Source organism: Lepidochelys kempii, chromosome 12 (assembly GCF_965140265.1).
Source record: "Lepidochelys kempii isolate rLepKem1 chromosome 12, rLepKem1.hap2, whole genome shotgun sequence".
Taxonomy (NCBI): domain Eukaryota; kingdom Metazoa; phylum Chordata; order Testudines; family Cheloniidae; genus Lepidochelys; species Lepidochelys kempii.
Genome location: NC_133267.1, coordinates 40,914,120 through 40,939,367, shown reverse-complemented (window position 1 = coordinate 40,939,367; position 25,248 = coordinate 40,914,120). Strand labels below are relative to the sequence as shown.

Genomic DNA, 25,248 nt, shown 5'->3' with positions numbered 1-25,248 from the left:
GCATCTGGGTGAGGAGAATATGGAACTTGGGGAGGAGGTCAGGCGGTTGTACAATGGATGTAGTGGGGGTCTGTGCTCTTGTTGACTTTCCTAAGCTGCACCGGATGCTTCATCATGTCCGTTGTTCCCCCATTAGCCTTAGCATTGCCTCCTGCCTCTGTTCTTCGCGCTCACTTAATGCTTTCCTAGCCTCTATCACTGAATGCCTCCATGCATTCAGCTGTGCCCTATCAGTGCAGAAGGACTGCATAAGCTCGGAAAAGATGTCATCGCGAGTGCGTTTTTTTCACCTTCTAATCTGCGATAACTTCAGGGGTGGAGATGATAGGGGGAGCCTAGAAACAGTTGTACCTGGGGGGAGGTAAAAAGGGAGAGTAAAATTTAAGATGATTCATTTCTGAGAACAAAAGGGAGACTCTTTCACAGTGAATCAAGCAATTCGCAGCAGACAGCACATGTGCTTTACGTACAAGGTCGCATTTTGCCTTTTATATTGAGCGCCTGCTGATATGGTGACATCACAAACAGCTGGGCAACAGAAAAGTTTCCATGCAGCCACGGTAAGTCAAAGGGTACGCGGGGTTGGCTTCTTACACATAACAGGTGGGAATGGTTTCAAACTGCAGTGCCATCCTTTCCCGTAGCAAGCAATGGGTTGGGTTTCACATTTAAAAGAAGGGGCTGCGGTTTTCGGGCAGATGTGCAGCACACACCTACCCGCACCCCACCGCTTGGCTATTCTCCGGGATGATCCCTTTTAACCAAGCGCAAATAGCCCAGCCTGAACGGGGTCCTTTTATTGTTCCCTTACAAAAATTCCCCTATTTCAGCCAGGTGACCATGAATGATATTCTCCTGACGCTAACACAGAAAGATATAGACCAAATGTTGCTTGAATGTGACCAAAACCCAGGACCATTCACTGCCATGCTTTGTGCTGCAATGATTCCAGAATATTTTCAGAGTACCTCCAGGAGAGCTTCATGGAGATGTCCCTGGAGGATTCCTGCTCCATTCCCAGACATGTGAACAGACTTTTCCAATAGCTGTACTGGCTGTGAATGCATCCCAATTCTTCAGGGCAAATCAAACGTTAAACACTATTGCTTTTAAACCCTGTACTGTAGTTACAAACGTGCACTCACCAGAGGTGCCTTCTCCAGCTTCAGGGTTGGGGATCCTGCCTTCGGAGGGCATTAGCTTCAGGGTGATGAAAAAGTCCTGGCTGCCAGGGAGAATGGATTCACTGCTTGCCTGCTGTGCATTCTCCTCCTCCTCTTCCTCATCCACAAAATCCTCCTCCCTGTTGCGTGAGACTCCCCCCTTGCAGGTGTCCACAGACAGTGGTGGGGTGGTGGTAGGGTCCCCTCCTATAATGGCATGCAGCAGATCATAGAAGCGGCACGTATGGGGCTCTGACCCAGAGCAACCGTTTGCCTCCTTTGTCTTTTGGTACGCTTGCCTCAGCTCCTTAACTTTCATGCGGCACTGCTGTGTCCCCCTGTTGTAGCCTCTCTCCAATATGCCCTGTAAGATTTTGGCAAATATATTTGCATTTCTTCTTTTTGATTGGAGTTCTGCCTGCACAGATGCTTCTCCCCATACAGCAATCAGATCCAGTGTCTCCCTTTTGGTCCATGCTGCAGCTTATTTGCAATTCTGGGGGGAGTGTATGGTCACCTGTGCTGCTGAGTTTGCCACGCTGACCAAACAGGAAATGAAATTCAAAAGTTCCCGGGGCTTTTCCTGTGTACCTGGCTAGTGCATCGGAATTCAAAGTGCTGTCCAGAGCGGTCACAACTGTCGATTTGCGTCCGCACTACCCCAAATTCGACCCAGCAAGGTCGATTTTCGTGCTTCTCCCCTTCCCGGGGAGAAGTACAGAAGTTGATTTTAAGAGCCCTTTAAATCGACGGAATGGGGTTGGTTGTATGGACGCATTCATTTTAAAATACACCTAACACAGCTAAATTCAGCCACACCCTGTAGTGTAGACTAGGCCTTAGTCTTCTAAATTTTATCTTGCATAAATTAATTCTCTTATATTTTCTAAATTCCCTGTAATAATTCCCATGTTAATTGTGTAAGTGACAGAAACGTCGTTTTCTCTCATCCTCATCCCTTGGAAGCATATTAAAGAAAGAGTGGAACATAGGGCCATCTAAAGGAAGAGTCCAGATGGATTTTTTTAAAACTTCTGAATGGTTTTTGCTCTACATTAATCCGTGTTTATTTATATATATATAAAAACACTGTAGTTGCAGGGTGAAGTCTTCAAAGTCAGAAAAGAAAAAAAGTTATATGCATACAGTCTAATGATATAATCACAAACTATTTCTATGGGACCCCTATCTCCTTCAGTGTACAATCTGGACAGGAATGATGGAGGAAGTTATAGCTCACTCATTAACAACATTGATAAGAATCAATTTAGTACCTTTTATAGCCTCTTCAAAAGAGCAAGGCTGTGCTGGGCTGGAGATTTCTTTCTTCACATTAATATTCAGAGTACCAGCTGTTGAGACAAAAGACATTGCTGAATGTCAGGTATGTTGAAAGCATTGTCACAAGAAATGGCAACTTACTTTACAGTAACTGTGGTTCTTCAAGAGGTTTTATCCATATATATTCCACTTTTGGTGTGCATGTTCCCAATGCACTTGAGTTCAGATTCTTTTGGCCACTGATGTCCATTGCAGGCCATACTGGCACTTTGCGTGTCTTACTGCCTCTAACTGAGGGCATAAAGGGCAGGCTACCCCAATCACCTCTCCATTCCTTCACCAATATAGAACCCATATCTCTTCTGTCTCCTTGGTAGCACGGAAAGAGGGCAGGTTGTGGAATAGATAAGGACAACACATCTCAAAGAGCCAAAGTTACTGTTCGGTAAATAATTGTTTCTTCTTTGAGTGCTTGTCCATATATATTCCACTATTGGAGACTCAATCAATAACCTAGATGACAAAGGAGGTGGGTGCGAAGAATCTACCTAAAAAAATTATTTCAAGAAAGCCCTACCAAAATGAGCCTCAGATCTTGACGCTTCCACTGTGTAGTTATGCTGGATAAACATATGCATCAAACACACACAGCTTCCCTACATGTCTCTCTAATTTTTCTCTACCCTATTCTGATTGTGCCTCACACTCCCCCTCACCATGTCTCTCTCTCTCTCTAAGACCAGGTGCCCTCTTTTAAAGGTCAGCTGGGGTGAATGGACCAGTCACAGGTGCACTGGCCCTGCTCTCACTTAAAGTGTCAAAGTCACCCTGTGACATACCCTCATAAGACTTTTAAAAAAAATGTAGCAACTGTATGGTGTGAAAAATGTGAAATACACATGAACTGATGAGCAGAAAGTTGAGATGCATCCAATGAAGTGAGCTGTAGCTCACAAAAGCTCATGCTCAAATAAATTGGTTAGTCTCTAAGGTGCCACAAGTACTCCTTTTCTTTTTGCGAATACAGACTAACACGGCTGTTACTCTGAAACCTGTCATACTAGGATCTGTCCATCTCTGAGATACCACATCTGGCTGGGGAGGCAACTGCACTGGAAGTTGGATGGAGATATTCTTCTGGTCTGAGGACCAGAATTGCCTCAGTGATGCCTGAACTACCGTGACTATTCTGGCTCAATCCTGCCTGAGCTTCACGAAAACTCTTGGGATCAACAGAATTGGAGGGTAAGCATACATCCGTTCCGGAGAGCAGGGGATCAGAAATGCATCAGACAGGTATGCCAGACTTGGTCCTCCTCTGGAGCAGAGCTTTTGACACTTTGTTTTCTTTGGTGGCAAAGAGGTCTACGACTGGATGACTCCACTTGATGAATGTCTTGGATTTTAGTGTCCTTCACTGACCATTCATGGTCACTTGCAAATAGTCTGCTGAGATCTGCCAGCATATTCTGTAATCCTGATAAGTATTTCTGTCAGACTCATACAGAAGTTCCACAGATGTACAGATTCATGACAAAGCATCTGCTCCCCTTTGTTTGCTTATATAAAACATTACTGAAGTGTTGTCTGTTAGGAATTGACTTATTCAGCCTTTTAGAACTCAGAGGAAAATCGTGTGTGCCTGATGAATGGCGCTTAGCTACAAGATATTTATGTGAAGCCACGCTTCCTGAGGAGTCCATATGCCCCATGTCTGAAGATTGTCGTAAGTGGACTTCCCATCCCAATGTGAAGGCATCTATCACCAATGTCTTTGATGGTAATTGTGGAGAGGACACTTGCAAACTTTGAGAGTCTTTCCACCAGCTTAATGACAAGAGGATTTCTGGGGGAACGTGCACTGACATATCCAAAACTGCTTGTCGGATATTCAGACTTCAACCACCCTTGTATGCAAAGGTGGTGAAGTCTGGCAGGCTCACCTATGTACACGTAGGAGGTTTTGTGTCCCAAAAGTCAGAAAAATTCTTACACTGGTTTTGCGATTAATTTGTAGGTGGGCGGATAGATCTACCATAGCTTGGAATCCTTGTTGGAACAAATGGGCCATTGCTGGAGTCCAAAACCACACCTATAACTTATCTTTTGAGTAGGAGTTCGTACTGACTTCTCTGATTACTTAGTCTCAGGAAGGCAAGGAGTTGCAAAGTCAGTTACCTGTTGATACGACTTTCTGCAAATGAGCCAGTCATGTAAACAGGGATGAATCTGAACTCCTTGTTTCTTGACGTAAGCTAGATATTTCATGAATACTCTCCATGCTGTCAATAGGCTGAATAGTAGCAGCCTGTATTGGTAGTGGGACTTCATTCATCATACATGTAGGAAGTGCTATTGGTAAATAAGCAACCTGAAGGTTGAGAGCTGCATACAAAGTTGCGTAGATCTAGGGTTGGAATAAATAAAGCCAGAACTACCATCCTGAACTTAAGCTTGCAAATGAAGGGGTTCAGTTGTCTCAGATCTAGAATAGGGCACCAGCCCATTTCTTTTGGGGAATCAAAGTCATGAAAGCAAAATCCCTTCCCCCTGTGTTTTAGAGGAAATTCTTCAACTTCTCTAAGATTGAGAAATGATTGTACCTCGCAATGTGACATGTTCGCATGAGGGGGTCCCTGAAAAGAATGGGGAAGGTGTGTGTGTGTGAGGTTAGGGAGGATCTGTAACTGAATGGAATAGCCTCCCTATAGGATTTCCAGGATCCAATCGTCCATAGCGATGATGCTCCAGAGCTAAATTCCCTCTAAGCTGCATGGCCGCGCAGCAGGCTATCAAGGGCTGCGCAGACAAGGAGAGGCGCCTCTCCCCCAGCCCCAGTGCTGCCAAGGCCAGAGAGAGGCGCATCTCCCCCGACACTGGGCTGCTGTGGTGAGAGAGGGCTGGGGGGAGTCTTCTCTCTCTGCCACAGCCCTGGGGCAGCCTGCACCCCAAACCCGCAATCCCTGGCCCCACCCCAGAGCCCTCACCTCCTACATCTCAACTCTCTGGCCCTGAGCCCCCTCCCAGAACCCAAACCCTTCATCCCCAGCCCTCACCCCCCATACTCCAAACCTCTGCCCCAGCCCTGAATCCCCTCCCACACTCTGAACCCGTGGTCCCCACCCCAGCCACGCACCACCTCCATATTGGTTCAGATAACAAAATTAATTCTGTACATGGATGTAAAATATTAGAGGGTACATTGCTCCAGACCACAAGAAAATGAAATATATGATTCCTAAAATGAAGGGAACAAACAGGAAAAGCCAACAGAATTTGTACGTTACTCCTGACCAAAAGTCAAATCTACTGCTTTAATGATGATGAATGCTGTAGCACAGACAATGTACTGCATGCAGATGACTTCCTCATGTGGAATTTTTCATGCTTTCCAAGTGATTCAGGTTGCCTAAATTGGATATAGAATGATTTCCTTTACTGTTGTTGAGGCTCATAGAGCTTCCACTTTGATGCAGCAGTATGGACTCCTAAAGAACTCAGCATGGCCAGAAAGTCCTTCAGACAGTGAGAAGTTTTGTCTATTTTCATACTGAAAGGTTCACATCCCTCAAATGGAAGAGCCTCAGTTTTAACTCTTTATGGGTCACTGATGACTGGAGTACATCTCCTAATAGCAACTGAGGTAGTCATGGATCTAAAAGCCATATCCACAGTACCAAGAGCTGCCTGGAGGAATATACACACCAAAAGTTGACCTTTGGCTATCAAGGACTTAAACTACTCTTATCTTGGGGAAGCTTGTCTGCAAATTTGAGTATGGAATCCCAATTCAAATAACCATACTTCATCAACAGGGCATGGTAATTGGTGATTCTCATCTGGGGACTGTACATAGGATACATTTTCCAGGCAAATATATCTAATTTCTTGGGTTCCTTGTCTCTTGGTGTTGCTTTCTCTTGATTTTGCCTCAACCTCTCATTCACTGCTGTAATAACCAATAACACTGGTGTGAAATGTCTATAAAATTGCTCAAAGCCCTGGGAAGGCACTTGAGCAACAATCTGTTCTTTTTGATGTTGGTGTCAAATAAGCAGGTATCTGCCAGAGCAATTTGGCTGGCTATAGAAGTCCCTTGTTGATGGGCATCGCAAGATGTCAGGATTGTGCATGATTTTTCCTGGACCACCTCAGCTGGAATTTCCAATGTGTCAGGCATTCTGCGCTGCAAGTCCTGGAATGTCTTGAAAGTCATCTGGGGTTGAGGTAGATGATGAAGATACCACAGACGGATGATGATGAGGATGAGAGGGGAGCCAGGATAGGGTAGTCCTCTACTTGTAACTCCTCATCAGAGCCTTGAGCAGACTGTTCAGCTGGCAGAGGAGCAGAACAGGCTGGGTGTAACCCCTGCCACCCCAAGAGATGATGGTAAAGGGGGTCTAGCCCTGGATTGGGATAGATGCAGACAATGGTGTTCTACAGTGATGTATCCCTCATGGAGTCCAATAGAACCAAGGATAGTGGTATGCACAAGGAGCAGATGGCTGGGGAGAAAAGGAGAGCTACCACGGAGTACTATCTTTCCTAGAAGAATAAGGAGTACTTTTGGCACTTTAGAGACTAACGAATTTATTTGAGCATAAGCTTTTGTGGGCTAAAACCCACTTCATCAGATGCATGCAGTGGAAAATACAGTAGGAAGACACACACACACACAGAACATGAAAAGATGGGGGTTGCCATACCAACTCTAACAAGACAAATCAATTAAGGTGGGCTATTATCAGCAGGAGAAAAAAAAAACTTTTGTAGTGATAATCAGGATGGCCCATTTCAAACAGTTGACAAGAAGGTGAGAGTAACAGTAGGGGGGAAAATTAGCATGGGGAAATAGTTTTTAGTTTGTGTAATGACCCATCCACTCCCAGTCTTTATTCAAGCCTAATTTGATGGTGTCCAGTTTGCAAATTAATTCCAGTTCTGCAGTTTCTCGTTGGAGTCTGTTTTTGAAGTTTTTTTGTTGAAAAATTGCCACTTTTAGGTCTGTAATTGAGTGTCCAGGGAGGCTGAAGTGTTCTCTGACTGGTTTTTGAACGTTCTAATTCTTGACGTCTGATTTGTGTCCATTTATTCTTTTGCACAGAGACTGTCCGGTTTGGCCAATGTACATGGCAGAGGGGCACTGTTGGCACAGTAATCTGGAAAGGTTGAGAGCCACTAGTCTAGGGTAATGAAACTCCCTCTTAGATGCATACTGACCGGAATACCTAGACTCCATGGCACACACTAGTGAAACCTCCCTTTTGCCACATCACTGTAGTGCTCATGGCATAGACATGTCTCAACACTAATTAGCAACTAACTGCTATGTACCTATCTTTTTACAGCCATGTACAAACAATGGGTAAACTGCACAGTGAGTGAAGAAGCTCAGACATCACACGGCTTCCTGGCACGGGAGAAGAAACTGCGGCAGCTGGAGTCACTGTGCCCTTTATGCCCTCAGTTGGAGGTAAGAGGACACACAGGGTGCAGATGCGGCCCCCAGGAAATACTGCTGGCCAAAAGAATACGAACTTCAGTGCACTAAACAAGGGTATATGGGCGTAAATTGCAGCAAAGGCAGTGTAGGTTGAACATTAGGAAAAATGTCCTAACTGTCAGGGTGGTTAAGCTCTGTAATAAATTACCTATGTAGATTATGGAATCTCTATCAGTTGAGATTTTTAAAAGCAGAGGTTAGATAAAACACCTGTCAGGGAGGGTCTAGACAATACTCAGTCCTTCCATGAGTGCAGTAGCCAGTCCTATGATTCTATGTGTACAGGCACTCAAAAAAGAACCCATACAAAATACACAACACACATTAGTTACATATTTCCAGGTCAAATAGGTCCTCATAAAATACATCAGTTTAACAATCATTCAGTAATTCACTTCTATCACTGGAGGCCAGAAAACAATCAGGATAAATTCAGGAGAAAAATGTTCACTTACATCTCCTGACAAGATTACATCTTCTAATACAGATACCAAAGTAAGTAAGTGAAAAATAAGGGAAAAAAGTCTTTGAGTCATGCAAATGCTCCTGGAACCCTCTCCCCCATAATAAAAACAGATGGTGTACCATGAATACCAGTATGATATTGGAAAACACATTTTACAACACACATATGAAATACAGTTTTTGTGGAGCTGAATACAGATATTCTATGAATGCACCATCTCTAAACAGAAGACTCCCTTTGGGTCACTGGGCCAAAGACCTGAACGCTAGGCTGTACCCCACAAGCTCATTATAAACTTTGTGTGACCATTAATATTTTACCAAAATTACTTTAGACATTCAATATAGGGAATAAACTTCTAGCTCTCTTCTCTCACAAGCAGATGATGTAAAGCTATCTGTCCATTCTACTGACAGCCATGTTGTATACAAGTAACCACAGGTAGACCATGCATTGGGATTTTCAAAAGGAGCCTAAGGGAGTCAAGTGTCAAACTCCCCTGAGTTTTATTTAGAGTATCTCAGCCTACGGACTACAAATAGCTGCACTGAAGGTTTTCACCATCGCAAAGCTTTTATGTCTTTTTAACAGGTTTACAGTATATAATCTCTCAGGCATTTGCAATTAATGTATAACTCCAATATCTAGCTGCCGCTTTCAACATTTCTCTAATCTTAATGTTTCAGGTAGACCATATTCATGAGAGTTCTCCTTGAATTCCTTTGCTCTGCAGAAATAGCAATGAGAGATATAGGACAACAAGACATCAGGTTCTTATTATATTCTCATTTTGGAGCATGGAGAATGACACACAAAAGTCCTTATGTATCAAGGTAAGAGTACATCCATAGTGTTGACCTGTTATTGAATCTATTACATCTTTCCTTGCCCCCACCCTGATAGACAGAAAACAGAAGATGAGACTCTCACAGCTGATCAAATATATATAGCACTAAAATGAAGAGCTGTAGGTTTACTATTTAAAATAATCATTAACTAGCATTTCAGAGGAATTTTGTGTCTAAAGACTATGTTACAAGCCTGGGAATACCAACAGACAAATGAGCCCCATATTCACTCCTTATGCAGGCACAATTTTCTGTGCACACACCTGTGTGAACCTGTTATGGTAGCAATTTTCTGTCCATTGCAAAATTTGTCCAAATGGAATTTGCACATTAAAATTCTACCACCAGCATGCAGTTATTACTGCACTGAGTACATGCAACATGTGGGAAGTGCAGTTGAAGCCTCACTGAAAAAGAGATCCAATATGTGTAAGTCTGGGAATGAGGCCAAGTTTATACTACCAGCCGGACTGGCGGGTAGTGATAGATCTTTCGGGGATCGATGTATCGCATCTAGTGTAGACACGATAAATCGATCCCCAATCGCTCTGCTGTTGACTCCGGAACTCCACCACGGCGAGAGGCGGAAGCGGAGTCAACGGGGGAGCAGTGATCCCGCGCCGCAAGGACGCGAAGTAGGTGATTCTAAGTCGATCTAAGATACGTCAACTTCAGCTACGCTATTCTCGTAGCTGAAGTTGTGTATCTTAGATTGATCTCCCCCTCCCTCCTAGTGTAGACGAGGCCTAAGATAAATTGTTACTATACCTCTCTAGAGGTACTTCCTTACAGTCACAGGCTCGTACAGTGGTGCTAACAGAGCCTGCACAACTCTTCCGTTCATCCTTTGTTTTATGCTGACTGTGCTTCTGCTCTATGTATTCAACTGCAGCTATGCAGAACTTTTCATTGCCCTTTTTGCCATTACATAGGAGATCCCCTTGCCTGACAGCTTGACCTCCCCGCATAAACAGAAGTAAATAAAATCACATCCCCTATGAGTACTATTAAGTTGCGTATCTTATCTCTGCAGTGTAAGAGTCTCACAATGTATCGGTCATATTAGTGAATTATGGGGCATCAGTCACATAAAACAAATTTACATCTTATTCCCAGCCTAAGATAGTCAATATAGTTTTCAAGTTAAAAATAAAAAAAGAATTAGCAGTGTACTTGTAAAGTTTCATTTTCATTTCTAAATTGAACAAGCAAGCTGGTTACTGTATTAGAGATTGTGGCATCAAAAAACAGAATATATTTGTATGATTTGCACCCTTGGATCTTTCTACACAGAATGCTTGGTGCTATTTATTTTGCTATATCTTCCACTGCAAACACCTGTACCTTCACTTGCCCTACAGCTTGGGTTCTTCCTTGTTTGAACTTATATAAACCTGAAATTGATACTACTATGTGAAAGCAGCAGCCTGTATCTGGCTGGGATTCCCTCGCTACATACCGTAACAAGGATGGAAGTTAACCCTTCAGACCTCATTTCTTGACAGAGCGGATTTTGCTAACAAGAGGCGCTCCCAGAATATTAACATTTCCGACGTTGATATAACAAGTAACCAGAGAAATGTTGATAACCTGCAATATCAAAGTTTACTGGGACTGAAGAAAAACATTTTGATAGTTGGTGAAATATTACACAGTCTACGAGAAAACAAAAGCCTTATATTTTATTTTAGAGCAGTGAGGAAACATTTGCTCCCTAATTCTTCCTCAAGCCCCTTTCCCTCTACGGTCACCTGTCCACCATGTGTAGTGTCTCCTCATCCTTTGCAAGCCTTTTCACCACAACTAATACAATTGCGATTTGACTTCATTCTGTGTTTAGCCTCCTGTTCAGAGATGAATTTTAGGACTCAGGATCCAGGGTGTAGACAGCTGAGCTAACTATTTGCTTTCATGACATCTCTAAGGGTGGCTCTTCCAGTACTCGAAAGTACACATCCCTGTCTTTATTGCAACCATGAGTGTTACTGTCCCTCCCTATATTAGGGTCTGGGGCACAGAAGAGTCCTCAGCTGAGGGAAGGAACCAGGAGCCTTTCAAAGTGCTTTGGCCAGTAGAGGAACTGTCATGCTGGTGACTCAAAACATTCTTCCTAGAATACCTTGAAATTTCAGAAGGTTGTTTAAGCACACATAGGTACCACTTTATCAAAGAAGAAATGTCATTGTAATGGTATTTTATTGTTGAGCACGTATGTTTGTTGAAAAGCCTATTACCCAACTTCACACAGCTGCTACCCTTGTTAGCCCCTTTCTCTCTGCTTCAATATTCAGAAATTAAAATCAGAAAAGACCTTGCAGGCAATTTTGTCCATTCCCATCCCTCATTTCTTCACTTTACGTACATGTATCTGGAGTGTATGTAAATGACTGCACATCATGTGATCTTCCAGCATTGGTCACCACATATATCCCCACAGAAACAGAAGAGGTTATTTTCTGGTCATGATATGGTGGCACCGTCACAATAAGATGATTCTGTATTGCCGAGAGAGAGAGAGAGTTCATATTAGAAAGATTTCTTCATTATTTTAATTGCAATTTAAAAGGTAACTATTATCCATACAAAGAAAGCCAAATCAAATTAAAAAATGGACTAGCACAAACCCTAACAAATACATTCTAGTAAAACAAAACCTGTAAGAAGTGCGGAGTAGACTGGGGGAAGGTGGTGAAGCTGTGCTTCTTTTAAAAGAAATGGACAACCATGTTGAGCTGAAAAGGGCACTGGAATGTTCTGCCTATACAGAGCTTATTTGTAACATATAGTGTAAATGGGGAGGGCGGGGCGGGGGAGGGGGGAGAAGAGTGGGAAAGACATACACATACCCTTGAACTCCGGCCCTGCTTCAGCAAAGCACTTACGTATGTGCTTAACTTTAAAACATGTGCTTAAATACCACTGAAAGCAAAGAGAATTAAGTACATGTTTAAGTACTTTGTTGAATAGGGCCTCTGTACTCAATATGAGCAGAGAGGTTCAGGTTCCAGCATCTCAGGCAAAGAGAACCTGAGTACAAGAGTCCAGTACATCTCCTGAATTCAAGATATTTACTATTTCATATGTAGTGGCAAGTTATGTAAACACAGAAGATATGAAAAAGATAAAAGGACATCCACTTCGAAAGACAAGACAAGGGGCAGAAGAGTCAAAGGGCTGCTTAATTCTGTTCTGCAGAATTCACTTGTACTTTCCTCTAGTCCCTTTTATTCTGCAGCATTACAAGAGTTTTACGGTAATTTTTGCATGGAAGGTTTCAGTCATTTCTATCACCTACCCTTTAAAGATAATGTATTACGCATTGGGCTATGTGAATGCAGCAAAAAAGTCCCTGTAAATAAAGCCTCCCAATTCAGTTCCCTAGTATTTGAAATTCTTTTTATTCAAGGACATTTGAATGAGTATTTGCAAGAATGTTCACAGAAAGCAAAAGTGTCACAAATAAATATTCGCTGGAGTATTCACACCAGATGTGCTTTTGCAGCCATTTGGAAAAGCTCTTTTAATTCGCACAAAAAATTCAAACAATTACAGACAACAAAGAAATGTGTAAACATCTCAACTTATTTGCAAATAGTTCATGAACAAAAAAGTACTGCTGTTAAATACATAGGGTAGACCTATGTATTTAACATATGACATAGGTCAGACCTATGAATAGCAAACAGACATCAGCAGATGCAATCATGAACAATCCACAGAACAACTTTTGTTCCCAAACTATCTGTCCAACCATTAGAAATAAGAAACTGGTAAAAACTGTGTTTGTGGGCAATTTACCAACAGAAAAAAATGACCAGCTCCAGTCAGCACTGTTTGCAATATGAATTCAGCCTACAAGCCACCTAACTGTGTGCAAAGATTAAGTCAGTTACTGGGGAACGTGTCACTAAACAAGGAAAAATTTAGCCAGACACAAAGAGCACAGAGAAAATACAGTGCACTGATAACACAATAACTCCACAGGTGAAAGTCATGGGCAAAATTTTAGATCCTTCCTTTTAACTATGTTATATGTACTATAACCTTTTACCAACTATTACATAAGGATTCTCCTTCACTGGCTTAACTGTGAAGTTCCACTCTGAGAAGAGAGTATAGCAAAGTAGCACCATTTTACTCACATATAGGTTCCCTGTATTTTCTGCTTATTATTTGTGTGTTAACACAGAAAACCTGTTCTACGAGCTGTGCAAGTTATTTCTGTTCACCTTGCACAGCCAGCAAGAGCAGATTTCGAGTCATTACACATTTTCATGCATTGTTTACTAAGTTCCCCTTCTATTTAGTGTTTTATACCACATAGCCATCATTGTGGTATTTAAGTGTCCAATTACAAAACCAACTTACATTTATGCAAACCCACTAACAACAATGGGGTTGCTTTGGTGTCACTAAGGGCATAATTTGGTGGCTGTAACCTTTAGTCTCCTTATAACACACCATAAAGGAAGATATTCAGTTCCACTTTCAGATCCTAGATTAATTGCCAGTGCCACAAACTCGGAGGGGGGGGGAAAACCCACTTAATTTTACTTGCAAATGTAGCCTGATCTGGAGTCAATAAGAGAAATAACTTGCACGTTCACAATGCTATTTTCATTGTCAATTTTCAGACAAGAACTATACCTTAAACTCTGTTTTTGACATCAGTTTGTTTAAAATTTCAAAGACATCATTCCATAACATTTCTTTAGATTGCTAGGGATAATAAATAATATTCTTTCCTTCTAAAACCAGTTTAGAAATCCCCTACAGCCAAGTCTGAATAAAACAACACTTGCATTCTAAGTGGGTTTACACATCACACAGTGGGGCCTTCTGCAAATCACCCCTTAGCTTTCGCCTCAGTGAGCCTTTAGTTAGGTTTTTATATAGTAGCTTCTTCATTTATTCTATTTGAGGGTGTGTGTAGGGCTGTGTGCTTTATTGTAAAACTGAACACACCTAGAGCCATAGGTAGTCCCGTTTTACAGAAATGGAAATAGATTTTAAAAAGACTAGTAGGATAGGGAACCAAGTGAGGAATATAACATCCTTGGGAAAGGGATATGGAATACCTCGTAGAAATATCCTTGGAAAGCAACAATCCCAATGAGAGCTTTTTTTTTTTTTTAAACACACACACTAGTTGGGGTGGAAAGGAACTCCCACCAAAGAAGAGATTCTCTATATCATGGAGCTTTGCCTTCTTGCGCTCTCTCTCTCTCTGGGCTTAGTATTTTCCCTTTCTAAGGGGGGCAGCTAAGTTAAACATGTTTCTGTACCTTCGTTAGGCTGTTTTTCAATCTTAAAACTGACTATCTGCCTTACTACTTGTGAGTTGGCCAAGATATAACCAGATGCTCAATTTTGACAGACAGATGCTTTCTTTGTTAAAAAATTATTACTCCATTAAGTGCAAAAAGCTATGTTAAGGGAATATTAAAGTTGGAAGACTACATGGACAAAAAAGTCAAGTAGTAAGTAAAATAAGTTATGTAAAATTATAGATTGTGCATGTGATAAACACATTGTTTTTCCTTAATTTTTTTTTTTCCCCTCAAAGTTAGCTAAGTATTATTCTTTACTTGTAGTGCTGATTGAAAATGGAATTTCAGAGTAGAATATTTTTCTTAACATTATCAACACAAAACTATCATGCTTCCAGTATATAGTATGTGAAATCATACTAGACACAATTTCCTTAATTATATTCTTTGCATTGTATGTGTGAAGAGCAAGCCTTCCTGGTCTCTACTGGCCAAGACAATGAGAATAAAGCTAAGAATCAAGCTTTTGTCTTGAGTGATGATGCAGGAACATTTTCAGATATTTGTATTCAATGTATGAGTAAGTACCTGATGAAATAATTCCATGTCTATTTCAGCTTCTGCTTTCCAAGAGTTTTCATCTGATTGAAAGTAAAAAAATATATATATTATAACTTTTATTGCGCATTTATACAAAACTAAAATATTGTTTTGGTGTCTTCAATAGAGTTGCTATAGTATTTGATGCTTCATTAGCTCTTAAGAAGTGGAACAAAACCAAGTAGTAGGATTTTAAACCCAAACATGTCCTCCTTTCCTCCACCCAAGCCCCTGTATTTTTCACACTGACCAGAAATATTCTCTTGGAAGATCACTTTTGTTCCCTTAAGAAAGTTCTTGCCAATCAGAAAGACTTCCTCTTCCCCCTTCACTGAACAGCTGTGCAGACTTTTCTTGAGGATCTCTGGCACACCAGCTGGTTGAGCTACAATTGGAAAGACGAGCAGTTTAAAATAAAAGGAACACTAATACCTTTGACAAAAAGGTATTTTCTTTTACATAATTTCAAGCAAAGATCAAAATCATTCCAAAACCTCTGCCTGTACTTACACAACAAATAACAGAAGTTAGCATGAAACTTAGAAACTATTTGTTTCCAATATTTCATTTCACATGGTAAAACAGTTATGACCTGTAAATTCTCCATTTGGGTGATATGTACCCCAAAATCACTAACAAATTATGCACATCCCTTTTCTCATGAAGAGGTATGTCTATAACTCTCAGAGAGGAAATCATAGAATCACAGAAGCTTAGGGATGGAAGAGACCTCAGGAGGTCATCTAGTCCAATCTCCTGCTCAAAGCAGGAACAACCCCAACTAAATCATCCCAACCAGGGCTTTGTCAAGCTGGGCTTTAAAAACCTCTAAGGACGGAGATTCCACCACCTCCCTGGGTAACCCATTTCAGTGTTTCACCACCCTCCTAGTGAAATAGTTTTTCCTAAAATCCAAACTAGACCTCCCCCACTGCAACTTGAGACCATTGCTCCTTGTTCTGTCATCTGCTACCACTGAGAACAGCCTAGCTCCATCCTCTTTGAAGGCTGCTATCAAATCCCCCCTCACTCTTCTCTTCCGGAGACTAAACAAGCCCAGTTCCCTCAGCCTCTCCTCATGTGCCCCAACCCCCTAATCATTTTTGTTGCCCTCTGGGTGAAGAAGATTGCAAGGAATGGCACAAACTGAGATAGCTACAGTAATTAAGTGCAGGTTTCATGAGTGCAACCAGCGCAAACCATTAGTCTTACAGTAAAAGAGACAATATCAACTTATTTTTAATTGACTAGTTTTTAAAAATTCCACTTTCGGTTTAAAATTCCAGTATGGTCTGATTTAAATACAAACAAACATTAATATCTTTTGTAAGGCGCTTTCTGCTTCTCTAGTTATCAGCATCTCTTTAGCAAGAGAAAAACCGAGTAATTATCTGACCATATATGGAAGTATTTCATCTGATTATACAAAATGTGTCTCCAAATGCACAAAGTAAACAAATTGGAAAAAAATTGTGCTATTCTAGTCAACTATAGGAGTCTTAAGTAAAGTGAGTACAACTTTTTCCATGCAAAAATATTATTTTCAAGTTGTTAATGTCCCTTTAAGGTCATAACAGTTATCTAATGATCCACTAATATATAAGCATGTTATTCATTTGGACATAAAGCAAAACTATTGCTGAAGCTGATCATCTATTTGTAGTTTAGAAGCAGCAAAAAGATTTTGCATTGCCTGAACTACAAAGGAGTAATCAAACAATATTGTTTTGATCTATGCAAGCAGATCCACAAGCAAATCTAAAAATCTACAGGCACAACTCAGAGACAGCACAAAATAGCATGTTCAAGTCCAAAATAGCATGTTCAAGTTTTCTGTGACAAAGCTTACTAGTTCTGTGACACTGAAGCCATAGCAGATTTCAGTAAAACCTTACGACCTCCAGAGCTAAAACCTCATGACTTCCAGAGCTAAAAGTGTGAACTGCTAAAGCTTTGTAGCCAAGGGCTGCAACAACTCATATCCTCTGTGAATCAGCACAGAGGAGGACTCAAAAACACACTCACCAATGAGTTACAATTACACAGGCCCTCAGTTCTCTGTGAATCAGAAGCCACTGGCAACATATATTAATGTACATATTAAATTTTGTCCTTGCTGTGATTTATTTCTATATTCTCAGACCATTTATCAGATAGGATTGTACCCTCATTAAATAAAAAATGGAGCGTCACCCAGGGCAGTGAATGTGCCTACTTGCGCGTGCCTTCTATAGTGCCAAGGACACTGCTGGCGCGATGACAGATATACCAGCAGCTTCCAGCTACCCAGCCCTATACAACTGAAGGACAACATTTTTAAGCTTTATATTAAGAAATGAAAGAACATACAAGTGCAGTAAAAGGTACACTGCAAACAAGTCACATTGTTAACATACCAGAAGAACAGGTTTATAAGCAAAAAGTAACTCAATATAAGTTATATGCCACTATTAATCCTGTATGTTCATTAGTGCTACTTGGTAGGCTAAAGGCTAAGAGTAGCAGTGCTTCTGTTAAAGGGAAAGGGGAGAAAAACAGGAAAATGAAATTAGGTTACAGGCTTCATGCCAAAAACAAGGAAACGTTCTTCATACTGAGTTTGTTTTTTCCATGGCATATCTGACCAATTATTTTGATGCACTTGTTTATAATACTACAGGTAAGTCTACAAAAGTAATTTTACATTGTATGTATGTAACTAAATTCGCATACAACTAGGTAATGGTAGTCTTTAAATAGTTAATATATTGGCATTAATGTAACTAATCAAATCTTTCTCCCTTTTCCCTATATATTTTGTATAGTTAAGACAAAATTTTGTTTTCATACAACATTAAGTTTATTTGCCATTTAAGAGACCTGAAGTACTTAGGATCTCAGACCTCCAAACACAATAAAAAGTTGTGGAGAGAGAATGAAACAAAAAGAAAAAAGGCAAAAACTTATGAAGGCTCTTACTCTCCAGGGTCCCAAAGCTCCTTTCATGCTGGGATGAAGGGAAGAAGCTCCCCTGATCCTCTTGCTACCACCTCTGGTGGTGGCTCCCGGGAGGGAGGGAGAGGTTGCACAAGGAATGGAGAATAAAAGACATCCCGCCATTCTAGTACTGCCATCTCTGGGACTGACTCCATATGGGGTAAGAGCCTCTAACCTTCTGCTGCAACCTTTGGTTTTGTCTCCCATACTGTTCAGTTAAATACAAATATTCAGCCCACACATGTGTTTTCAATGCCAAACAGAGCATTCTAACATTCAGTGGTAAAAAATAATAATTTTCCATTGTCTTAATCAGAACTGAACTAACTTCCAACCTGATGAACTGCTATAACTCTACAAAACTGTTTACCCACTTCTACTCCTCAAAGCTGGGCGGTGACAACTACATTTACAATATAACAATGATGTTAACAGCCTGTAGCAGAAAAGCTTATTTCATTTTGTGATCAGCTCAAGGCAATGCAGTAAAAAATGTTTCAACTTTCAAAACCAGCACGTGGCTTAATTACAAATCAGGAAATTATAACTGAAAAAGGATTTTAAAGACCCCACAATGTTCCAAGGAAATTTCAACTCTAGGTTTAACAAGATTTTTGTGTTGGTGGATTTTTTTTGTTTTGTTTTTTTAACACAGACTATTACAGCTGGATTAAATGAAGCACAAAGACGTTTATAGATGACTTTCCCTGAGGCGACAGTGAGTCACAGTGATTTAAATCATATTAAAACCCAGCTTCCTCCGATTACAATTTTTACTTTGCTACTTACTGCATAAAATCGGAGAGGAAGGTGTCTGGAGCGTTAAAGTTGAGCCATCTTTCCGAGTGAGGTTAACACGAAATACCAATCTGGCACGGGTGCTTTTTTTCTTGGAACCAGCAATCCCTATTCGAGCTTCAACATCTGCATTTCTCAACTTCAGTATTCCTACACAATCAACCCTAGCAACACATAACATTTGAGTTAATAACCCAGTAGGACTTCCAAAACTACAGCTATAAAACTGACCAGAACCTGGAGTTCAGTAGGTTTACCATCTCAATAGATCTATTCCGATTTGTTTACCATGCAACAGAGTCAGAATTTTCTAAATGCAGTTAAGAGTCCAAAGCAGTTCATGTGCCTTAACACATGACAGGGCACTGAAACGGCATCTCTAAGGGAGTTATATCACCCTAGCCTCAACTCATCCCTGCCTGCTTTGTCCAGGAGATGATGAAGCAAGGAAAAAAGTAGTGAGAAACTATGAAGACTGCAAACCTACAGAACTTCAATTTATTCCATATTAACTCTGCCAGCCACTCAATTTGACTCTGCAGATCCCCACCCCTCACTCTTGGGAGACTGAAAAGCTAGTTCTGAAGGAGTAATGCAAACTAGGGACATGAAGAGCTACTTTACCAAAATTCTACCTCCACTCTAAGCTTCTTTGTCAAGACAGTAATGCCTTGGCTGAAAGCATGAAGAAACTTCATGTACTCACATGGTTGACTTACGGCTACTGGAATCTGGTGTGAGCAAATGTGCAGTGCCTAATACAAAGGGGTCCTGGTCCATGACTATGGCCCCTAGCTGCTAGAAGAATACAAATAAATAATAAGTGGTGGATGCATGTATGCCCTTAGTAAAAAGGACCCTATACATACCGGCAAGAGCTGGTGCACCGTACTGGGGCAGCCCAGCTTCCCCAGGGGGCAATTTAAATTGTCTGGGGCTCCCAGCCCTCCATCCCCCCATGGATCCCAATACAGGCACTGGGGAGGTGGAGGGCATGGGTGGTCATGGTAGTGCCCACAAATGACTGTACCAGGCTTGAGGGTCGGAACGAGGGTGCGATTGGGGAGATCCCGTTGGTGTAATGGTGGGCCACACTGTGAGGCCAGAGAAAGATAATCATCCTGATCACTGCCTGACTCCTTGCTGGAAAAGGGTGGTGCTGACCAGGGTTCTGGGGGTAAATGGCCCAGATTTACCTGTAGTGATACCTAGATGTGCTCGGTACCTGGACCCCAGTACCAAGTAGTGGGGATTCCAGTTCTTCCATAACCACAAGGTCCCCCGAGAAATGGAACTCCCACAGTATCATTGATACACTCAGTACTATCAAGGAGTCCCAGTGCTGACTTGTCGGTACCGACTGTTGTTTATGTGAGGAATGCTCCAATAAGGGTTGATTTGATGCAGTCAGTGCCAAAGATGGTTTTATCTGTGCCGATCTTTTAGAGGTGGTACAATCTCTGTCTTTATCTCTGGGAGGTGGGGCCATTGCTTCCAAGCCCGGGTCCCTGGGGTCCTTAGGCACTATGGCAGAGCTTGTACTGGGGAGTCACTGATAATGACTGAGGTGGGTGAGTGTACCGGGGATCCCCTCTGGCTGGCCAACAACTAGGTTTGAGGGCTCAGAGCCCTTTTTTTTAATGGCTTTGCAGGGGAGAATCAGCTGACCTTTTTTTTTTTTTTTTTTTTTTGCAATTCTACCCCTCTGCAGTATCAAAGCTCTGGGGATGAACTCCCAGGTCTGAGGAACTGACCAACTCTGAGGTCAGCTGGTAGTTGGAGTGCACCCTCATGAAGAGAAGCCTTAACTTGAGCTCCTGGTTCTTATGAGATGTCATCTCATCTCCATGAACTTCTGCAAAATAAGTGCCTCTCCAAGACACCGGACACAATGAGAATGCCCGTCCGTTACTAGAATTGCCCCATTGCCGGAGAGGCATCTCGTGACTGTGGGGGAAACCAGGCAGGTGATTTACATTTTTTCCACGTTTTTTGTGGGCAAAGAAAAGGTTCTCTTTTCTTAGAATGGAAAAACAGAAACTCTAACTACTAAAAGGAAACAAAAAACTCCAATAATAGCCACTATTTATACTAAATGCTATCAAGAAAGAAGAGACTACTGCTCTTGCCATTTGAGGCCAAAGGTGGTTCACCCACGCAGCGCTAGATAGCTTCGAGGCAGACCACAATGGAGGAAGGGAGGGAGGACGCACATGTGGGCTGAACAAACAATGCTACCTAAAATATCGGGTTAGAGATGCAGGGGCGCAAATACACCTACAGTGGAGCACCCGTAAAAGACACTTCTCAAAGAGAATATACGGCTCTTTTTTCTAAGATGCAGATACAATTGCTAGATATCTTCTACAGACAAAGTACATGGATGTGACGGCTTCTCTTATGGCCAAACAATACTTAGTTTAGCATACCTATTACTAAGATTGCTTTGAAAAGTGGGGTCTGTTGGGTGGAATAAACCAACTCCCTTAACATTGAAAGCTTGCTCTTCTACTGGAGAGAAAGAAAGTCAGATTACTGAATGGAGTCTTTGCAAGGAGATCATCACTGAACAGTAATAATTGTAGTGTATAGTCTTATAGACCGTGAAATGGTTTGAGAAAAGCTCAAGCTATCATATGAAGAGAAAGTCAGAATGAGACACAACACTGGAAAAATCTTTGCTACCTAAAAATCTTCATTCAAAACAGAAGGATGATGGCCAAGCAAAACAGCTGGTATTCTTCTTTGTAGATGAGCCAAATTTTGGAATAAAGGAACAGAGACCGACAATAATCGTAGGGTGTGTGTGTGTGTGTGTGTGTGTGTACACACACACACACACACCTCTTAGTAACCAGTCAGATAAAGATACAGCTGCAGACCATGTCTTCATAGGTGTGCATGGCATTTCGTGCTATCTCATGGGGCTGTCATGACAAAATACCAGTTGGCATAAGAAGGGATAAAATAAAGAACCCAGTATTGGTAATGAATCTGACCTACTTTAAAAAAAAAAAAAATCTAGTAACATTTCCAATACATTTAAAGAAGCAGGGGGAGGGGCATTGACAACAACAATTTGGAAACTGATCCTCTTAATCATCCCTTAAGTTGTCTTAAGTACAAATTGGGACAATTGTCTCTAATCACTTCCTATTCTTAAAATCTCTGTTGTAATAAAGAAATATCAAGAATAAGAAACAGATTCCTCTTTGCCTGGTGAGAACAGGTTCTATAATTTCTAGATCTACCAGAAAATACTTCCTGTTTTAACAATATCATGAGCAAAGTCCCTGGAATGGGAGAACATGGAGGTATTCTTTTACCTTTCCTCCAATTCCTTAGTGACAAAACATAGTAAGTCAGTGTCACAGATGGTCATTTGACCTTTCCAGTTGAGGGAGCTTGAATTTAACTTTCAGTAACCTCTAAAGAGGCCCAAGACTTTCAGGCTGATATCACTGAGCTCAAAGAACAGATGCTAATCCTACTTTTCTTTTTATTCATTTTGTATTAATTAGGTCAGAGATCCAGATCATTGCTTCATACTTTAGGATAAAATCCTAAATTACAAAGCCATGCATAGTGCTTACTCACTCAACAGAATGGACAGCTGAGCCTTAAGCATCAGAGTCCAAATAATGCATTTAGAGAGCTCTAGACTCCTCTGAATGGTGGCAACAAAGGACCGTTTAAATGCTTCTGAAAAGTGACCATTTTATAACCAAGATGATAGTTGTACTTTGTCATAAATGCCTGATTCTTTGCCAGCTTCACAGATAAAGTTAAAGGATTGTCAGATGGATTGGACAGTAACAAAACAAACTGGGCTGGGGGAGTGCTAAAAAACTCTTTCCGCACTTCTCACTACGGACAAATCCAAAACCTGCTGGACTCAGTTCTTCAATAAGCTCTAAAAACACTAATTGAGAAGGCATCTCCCTCTTTTTCCTTGCCTCTCAAAAAAAAAAGTTGAAAGAACAACTGCAAGACTAAGTCCACTGATGAATCTTCATGTCCTGCAAGTACTTACACAATGTTGCAAACACTAAACAAAGAATGTGAAACTCTAATATAAAAACTAAAGATAAAAAAAAGCATTTAAAAAAAAAGACGTGTAAGACAATTACCTTTTCCGTAACTGGTGTTCTTTGAGATGTGTTGCTCATGTCTATTCCACAATACATGTGCATACTCGCCACGTGCACCGGTGCCGGAAGTTTTTCCCCTAGGAGTACCCATAGGGGGAGCGCCCCAGCGACCCCTGGAGTGGCACTTCCATGGTGCGGTATAAAGGGAGCTATGCGCTTCCCCCACCCTCAGTTCCTTCTTGCCAGACAATTCCGACAGAGGGGAAGGAGGGTGGGATGTGGAATAGACATGAGCAACACATCTTGAAGAACACCAGTTACGGAAAAGGTAACTTTTTTCTTCTTCGAATGATTTCTCATGTGTATTCCACAATAGGTGATTCCAAGCTATATCTGTTGGAGGTGGGTAGCAGTTCACAAGTTCTCAGGACGGAGGACAGCCCTGCTGAACCTGGCGTCATCCCTGGTTTGGGAGATGATCACATAGTGCGAAGTGAATGTGTGAACCGAAGACCACGTGGCGGCCCTACAAATGTCGAGGATGGGGACATGGGCCAAGAAGGCAGATGAGGCCTGTACTCGAGTTGAGTGCGCCTTCACAATTGGTGGCGGGGGGATACCCGCCAGCTCAGAACAGATACAGATGCATGAAGTGATCCAGTTGGAAAGCCGCTGAGTGGAGATCGACCAACCCCTCATGCACTCAGCCGAAGCGATGAACAGTTGCGAGGGCTTTCTGACCAGCTTGTTCCGCTCAGGTAGAAAGCCAGAGCCCGTTGCACATCGTGCATGTGGAGACAGCGCTCCTCATTGGACACGTGGGCTTGGGGCAGAGGACTGGCAGAAAAATGTCCTGACCCATGGGAAAGGCAGAGACCATCTTCATGAGGAATGTAGGGTGTGGGCGGAGCTGGACCCCATCCTTATGAAAAACCGTGTATGGAGGCTCGGAGGTCAGGGTCCTGAGCTCCGAGACTCGCCTGGCTGACGTGATCACGACCAGGAAGGCCACCTTCCATGCTCTGCTGTTGTCACCGCGAACTTGTGACCGTGTCAATGAGCCCCTTCAGCATCTCGAACCTGTCTGGTGGGAGGGAAGCTGTGGCTGAAGAGGCATCCAGGAGCGCCCCATAAACTCCATCCTTTGAACCGGGACTAACGTGGACTTGGTGTCGTTTACCAACAGGCCCAAGGCGGTGCACGTGGACAGGAGGAGCGTCACATGATCCCTCACCTGCGACCGAGAGCTGCCCTTGACCAGCCACTCGTCCAGATAGGGAAAAATCTGGACCCCCCCCCGGTGCCTGAGGTAGGCCACTACCACCGACATACATTTTGTAAATATCCTGGAGGCAGTGGACAGACCAAACAGGAGGACTGTAGACTGGTAGTGATTCTGCCCCACCACGAAAAGGAGGAAGTGTCTGTGTCCCTCGAATATGTGAATGTGGAAGTACGTGTCCTGCAGATCAAGGGCAGCGTCCCAGTCCCCGGGATCCAGGGAGGAGATGATGGAGGCTAGGGAGACCATGCAGAACTTGAGCTTCACCATGAACTGGTTTAGATCTCGCAGGTCCAGGATGGGACTGAGTCCCCCTTTGGCCTTTGGAATAAGGAAATAGCGGGAATAGAACCCCTTGCCTTTGAATTCCCCGGGCACCACTTCCACTGCTCCTAGGCCCCAGAGCTGCCCCACCTCCTGCTCGAGCAGGGCTTTGTCCGAGGGTTGATCCCTGAGAACTGGGGGGGCACCCCTAAGCGTCCCATCAAAATCGCCTTTTCCCCACCTGTTTGCCCTTGGAGGACCCAGGTTGCGGGGCTGGCCTTGACTGCCTCTGAGGGCGCCTTTTATAGTCCTGCGCCTTCTTATAGGCGGCCTCGTATTTCGGGTGGGAGGCCTGAGCGAGAGTTTGCTGCGGCTTAAACTTAGATTTAGCCGGAACATAGAGACCCAGAGTCTGGACGATCGTGCGGGAGTCCTTTACACCATGCAGCTTTGTATCCGTTTCTTCCGCAAACAGAGCTTTGTCATCAAACAGGAGATCCTGCATGGTGGCCTGCGCCTCACTGGGCAGCCTGGACAGCAGGAGCCACAACGTCCTTCTCATGGAAACCGCGGAGGTGCGACCATATCCGCCGCATCTGAAGCTGCTTGCAGCCACTGTACCCTCCTCCACCAGCGCCCTGAACTCCTTCCTATCATGCTTCTGCAGGGAGTCTTCAAACTTGGGCAGGGGGCCCCACAGACT

At 42.5% G+C, this 25,248-nt stretch overlaps 1 protein-coding gene across 8 annotated transcripts in view; it reads right to left on the bottom strand.

Moving 5' to 3' along the window:
- Positions 1-25,248, bottom strand: part of NFAT5 (nuclear factor of activated T cells 5) — a 150,384-nt gene that overhangs the window by 33,678 nt on the left and 91,458 nt on the right. For all 8 annotated transcript variants that reach the window (XM_073308338.1, XM_073308337.1, XM_073308336.1 and 5 more), the window contains 5 exons: positions 18,900-19,072; positions 15,385-15,519; positions 15,123-15,175; positions 11,627-11,759; positions 2,438-2,515 (listed from right to left, as the gene is read on the bottom strand). In XM_073308338.1, the coding sequence (XP_073164439.1) occupies positions 2,438-2,515; positions 11,627-11,759; positions 15,123-15,175; positions 15,385-15,519; positions 18,900-19,072 (572 nt within the window). The remainder of the gene's footprint in view (positions 1-2,437; positions 2,516-11,626; positions 11,760-15,122; positions 15,176-15,384; positions 15,520-18,899; positions 19,073-25,248) is intronic.